This window comes from Urtica dioica, chromosome 4, assembly GCF_054948205.1.
Source record: "Urtica dioica subsp. dioica isolate 48M chromosome 4, U.dioica_male_clone48M_v1_H2, whole genome shotgun sequence".
In the NCBI taxonomy this organism is placed as follows: domain Eukaryota; kingdom Viridiplantae; phylum Streptophyta; class Magnoliopsida; order Rosales; family Urticaceae; genus Urtica; species Urtica dioica.
In genome coordinates this window covers 8,538,831-8,544,223 of record NC_142759.1, presented here as the reverse complement: position 1 = coordinate 8,544,223, position 5,393 = coordinate 8,538,831, and the positions used below count along the sequence as shown (strand labels likewise).

Here is a 5,393-nt window from a genome sequence, read left to right as displayed (position 1 = left end):
TTTTTTTTATGTTGCAACAGGTGTTTTACTACGAGGAATCTTGCAGATCTTTTAATGTTGCAGCAAGTGTTCCATGATTCATGAACATAGAAGATTTTTTTTTAAGTTGTCTGTATTTTTTTTTCGAGCAAATGTTCTAGAAATAGAGGTTTAGTTTTTTTTTGTTTCCCGTTTTAAAATATACTTTATATTTATTTTTAGGATAATTACATTGATGCCCTTCAATTCTATCACTCGTAATGTTTCACCCCTCAAATCTAAAATCGTACATCACATACCCTGAAATCTTACGTTATAACAAATTTAGTCTCTTTGTCAAATATTTAACAGATTCTGACCGGTTAATACTTATGTGGAGAAACATTTAAGAGTAATTTATGTGATGGACAATGGATTTACCTAAATACCCTTTTTATGAGAAAGTATTATCTTTCTCTCTCTCAATTTTCTTCTTCTTCATGTGTAATCCATTTCGTCGAGAGACTCAACAACTTCACACTTGAATTGTCAAAACAGTTAACAAAAAATGAAAAGAATTTGGAACATCTGAAACTTGTTCGCACACCAAATAGCATCGCTGATTCGTCTTTGTCCGAATCCATTTCGTCAAACAAAAACCAGCGTTCATACCCGTGATTGGGATTACAAGGTGTTTCGCGTTCTGGCTGATAAGGTTACAAGCGCTCATACTCGCCACAATTTCAGAGGAAGAAGGACATGCGTTAATGGAGGCACTTGAGGTTTGGGTGTGGTGGAATCAAAGTAAATAGGCATGGTTGAGACTTGAAGCCTCACAAATCTTCAAGGCTCTATGAGGTGAGCCGAGAGCAATTGCGGAGGAGCACCACCTGAGAGGCGGAAAGGTCACTGGGATCAACGACAGTGAGGTGAGCCGTGAACACCACTTGGACTTTTTTTCTGTCTTTCTCGCTAAAAGCTAAAAGCTGGTCTTTCTTGTATGTGTGTGTTTGTGTGGTGGAAAGAATATGTATGTGTGTGTTTGTGTGAATTTACAAATTTAGTTAAAAAAAAAAATTATGCATGCGTTAAATTTGTGTGTTTGTGTATATGTATACGTATATATGTTTGTGTACATCATGAAAACATAGAGAAAGATAGGAATAAAACATTTTTTTTTTATATTTAACCAGAATGATAAAAAAAATAAAAATAAAAAATAATGAAAAAAAGAAATATTTTTTTTACCCTAAATGGTCTCACATTGTCATTTAGATTTTTAGATTTGTTACAATATCGAAGTCTGTCATGTACGATTTCATAATTAATAGGGTGAAACGTTACCAACACTATAGTTGAGAGGGCAACATTGTAATTTATCCTTATTCTTATAGTGAAGAAATTGAAGGGCAATTTTATCATAATGCACATAGTTTCCAAATTAATTACATTTACCCTCTAGAAAACCAATTTTACATCTTTCAAAACATAGTTTCCCAAATTTCCCCTTTTTTTGGAAAAAAAGAAACAAATACTAATTTTGTGTCCAACCTTATGTAATTATGAAAATTAATTCGGTCACATCATTTTTTAGACTTTTACTTATATAATTCTAACTTCTCATTCTTAATGAAAACACCTTATTCAATTTGTGCATTTCATATTATGCCTTTATTTGACAGACTTTGTATTCGCTTGAAAAATAATTCATTTTTAGACTCTCCGACAATGATATAAGGAATATAATATTAACGAAAACAAAACAGCGCTCTATTTATGCAATATGTATTACGTATAATCCCAAAGACAATTTTTTTTTTCAAAATATTTAGTTTGTGAGATATTCTATAAATTATTTCAAGTGTAAGATTCTTAAGTAATTATGTGTACATTTTGAGATCACTTCATAATTTTCCTTATATAATTTGGTTAAACGGTGTAACATTTTAAAAATATTAGTTTTCCTAAATCCTTTCAAAAATTGAAATTGTAAATAGTTATTTTTTTATAGATAAAACCGTGAAAAATACATAAAGTAAAATGAAGACTAAAATAGTATGTAAAACATGACAAAAATAAAAATAAAAAATTGTTTACGACTTGAGAAAAAAAGATATTCTCAACGAAACACTACCTGCGTGCAATTTCCTCATCTTAATTTTCAGTGTCAAGTCATTGGGCCGAGCCTTAGTCCCCCCCAAAGGAAGGGCCTAGCATTAGGCCCAAAAAAGCTAACGCCACTATGTTTACCTTTTCTGAGTGTACCATACGACAATTTTCTGGCTATATACATATTGAATATCCGGCGAAGAATTGTCACGCTTTTGCCCTCAGAAAACTAAATCTTCCCAAAACACAACCCTGTTCGTAAGCCTCTCTGCTCTCACTGATGGCGACTTTGGAATCCGACGTTCCGATGGTCCCCGCCGGCGAGCCGTCGAGCAGCGCAGGTCCTTCGAGCAAGAAGCCGAAGCGGTTCGAGATCAAGAAATGGAACGCCGTCGCTCTCTGGGCTTGGGGTAACTAACTCTCTTCAAATCCTTGCCCTAGCTTCTCGTTTCACGATTTCTCGTCCTTAGGGTTTCGTATGTTCCGGCGTTCGTTTTTTTTTTAATCCGTTCTGTGATTGTTGCTTTTCCGTGCAGATATTGTTGTCGACAACTGTGCGATCTGCCGGAACCATATCATGGATCTCTGTAGGTTTTTCTTAATCATGATCTTGCTCTGTGCTATGCTGGCGATAGGTTGCTAACTCGTCTGATTTGTCCTTTATTTGCTGAACAAATTAGGTATCGAATGCCAAGCTAACCAGGCAAGCGCGACGAGTGAGGAATGTACGGTCGCTTGGGGTATGATTTATTCCTCATATTATATGGTCGTTTATGCTTATAGTTATTGCATATGACTAGATTACGATGTGTATTGTATCATATTCAAAAGGATTATTGATTTGGTAAAGCTTAGTGTGCTGATTCAGAGTTGTCTGCAAAGAAAGAATTTGAAATTTGTGCTTTTGGATATACTATTGGGGCATGTATTTTGGGTCACGGAATTTGTTAGAGCTGTGCTTATCTAACCGATTTTTTGCTACTTCTGGGTTGTATTTCTCACCTCTATGAGACTGATAGTATGTTCTTGCCAAAGTGTTTCTTGTTCAAAGAACCTGATTATGCTATTCTTTTCTCTATGGATTTCGGAAGCTACTGATTATCTGGGAAATAATATCCCATTGGTTCATTTGAGATTTGGTGCTTCATGTAATCAGCGATGGTCAATCAACTACAGATAGTACAACCTGCTTGAAGCTATGTGAATGAAACAATGTGAAATATTCAGCACTTAGAAAATTAGCAATGCATATTTAGGATAAGAACCTAATATGGGTATATCTACATTCAAAAGCACCTTTCATCTCCAAGTCATGCATCATAGACATAAGAATCAACAACATGAGAAATTGGATACAGGCAAACTCATGATAGGGGTTTAGAAGGGTTCAAGAGACATATAACTAGTTCAAGTACTGCAGAATATTTTATATGTGTACATGGTGTGCCATACTTTATTAGTTACGAAGACGAATATCTCCCTGCTATTATCAATATAGTTAAATGTGTAAAATCTCTCTTTGCAGGGATTTGTAACCACGCTTTCCACTTCCACTGCATTAGCCGTTGGTTGAAAACCCGTCAAGTTTGCCCTCTCGGTTTGTTCTATTCACTTTGCCCCTTTAATGACCTATATTTTCATATGCTTTCATATAATTTACTTTCTTTTCTTTATATCTGCAGATAACTCGGAGTGGGAGTTTCAGAAGTATGGTCACTAGAAAAGCTTCATATGGTGGTGGTTCTTGGAATTTCTTGCGGCCTGAAGACTTCGTATCCTGCTCGTGTTATATCAACGAGACACCTGTAATTTTGTGTCTTTACTCTTCCCAGTGTCTATTGTTACAAACTTTTCTTCTTTACTGATTACTTTCGACTATATTCACTTTGAATTAGATGCTGGTCTGTGTTTGATATTAGCTGTATACAATCCCCTCTCTCTCGCTCTCGTTTAAGCATTATTCTTTTGGGGTGTGAGAGTATGATGACAACCGGCGATACTAATATTAAAATGATGAAATCACAGCCTGTTTGTGACTGTGATATCATAAAAAATTCATGTGTAAAACATTCTGCGACGCCAGTACCATTATAGGGTACTGAAATCTTTTCGCTCCAAAAATTTTCACTATATCTGATACTACTGACTCCATGTTTATTTCTGGGAGAGTGTCTGCTCTTGAGAGCTCCACGACTCCGCAGACCGTCTAAACCATTATGGATTATGCACCCGTATTACATCTTCCATTTTTGCCATGGATTCCTGCGTCTACACGCTGCTGATACCCGCTCGATCAGTGTGGCGTTGTCCTAAGAGTGTTTTGCCCGGATCATTCTGGATTTGCCAAGTCATCGCACCATGTACCACTCAAAACAATATATTCCCTTAGGTGCTCGGAAACCTGGCACTCCCCAAAATTTAGGTCCCGAGATCTTCCAGATTTTCCTTGCCCTCTTATACTCCCAAATATCAACGCAGACTGTTCCCGGATAGTGAAGTGCCCAGATCTTACTCTGGTTAAAAATGAAAATAACTTATGAACAAAGTTTCTATGTCTGTGCATCGTTGTAATTTGACTTTGGAGTGGACTCTTATGTTTTTACATTGCAAGACTTTTTGCCCATTAAGCGTCGCACGTAAAGCTGTAAATTGACGTGAGCTAATCGGCCCGACCCACTTTTTTAGAGGTTTTGGGTCGGCCCAACCCTTTTCGGATAAAAGTTTGACCGAACCGGGCTTCATGAAGGGCCCGGGTTGGGCCTAGTATATAGGCACTGGCCTATTATTTTTCTATGATTATAATTTAGATTTTTTGAGGCACAACTTAAGTCATTTTCAAGTTCGGGCCCAGGCCCGACCCTCGACCCTGCTTGGTCCCGAATTGGGCCTAAAGTCCTATTCTTTAAAAGGTTATGGGTCGAGGTCGGGCTCGGACCTTTTTTGAGCTTGAAGATAAAGGGCCGGTCCGGCCCACCCGACCTTTTTTTACAGCTTTAGTAGCACGTGTGTAAATTACATTCCTTGATATGTTTGAGAAGAATTAAAGAACGCAACTGAGTATTTGACCAATAAGATCTGAAACTCGTGCTGTGGTGGTGATTCTAAGTGCAAAAGAAATCGTATCGTGTTCTCTTACCGTGGTTGTATTTTACACTCATGTGCAGAGCTCAAATTGATCGTATTATGGTCTTGCAGGTTGGTTGGCTTGTTTGTTTGTCTTTGTTTATGATTATTTCATTTTTTTTTTCTGGAGGCAGTTTAGCAAGTCAAAACCATTCATAATGGATTTATGAAAAAAAATTAAAAATGGAAACTGTAAAAAGAAT

General features: G+C 36.8%; 1 protein-coding gene across 1 annotated transcript; it reads left to right on the top strand.

The window, feature by feature from the left end:
* Positions 1-2,241: 2,241 nt before the first annotated feature.
* Positions 2,242-4,134, top strand: RBX1 (RING-box 1). The gene is made up of 5 exons (XM_089613693.1): positions 2,242-2,477; positions 2,604-2,654; positions 2,748-2,807; positions 3,593-3,664; positions 3,750-4,134. The coding sequence occupies exons 1-5, from the start codon at positions 2,348-2,350 to the stop codon at positions 3,785-3,787; spliced, it is 351 nt and encodes a 116-aa protein (XP_089469819.1). The 5' UTR covers positions 2,242-2,347; the 3' UTR covers positions 3,788-4,134.
* Positions 4,135-5,393: the final 1,259 nt, after the last annotated feature.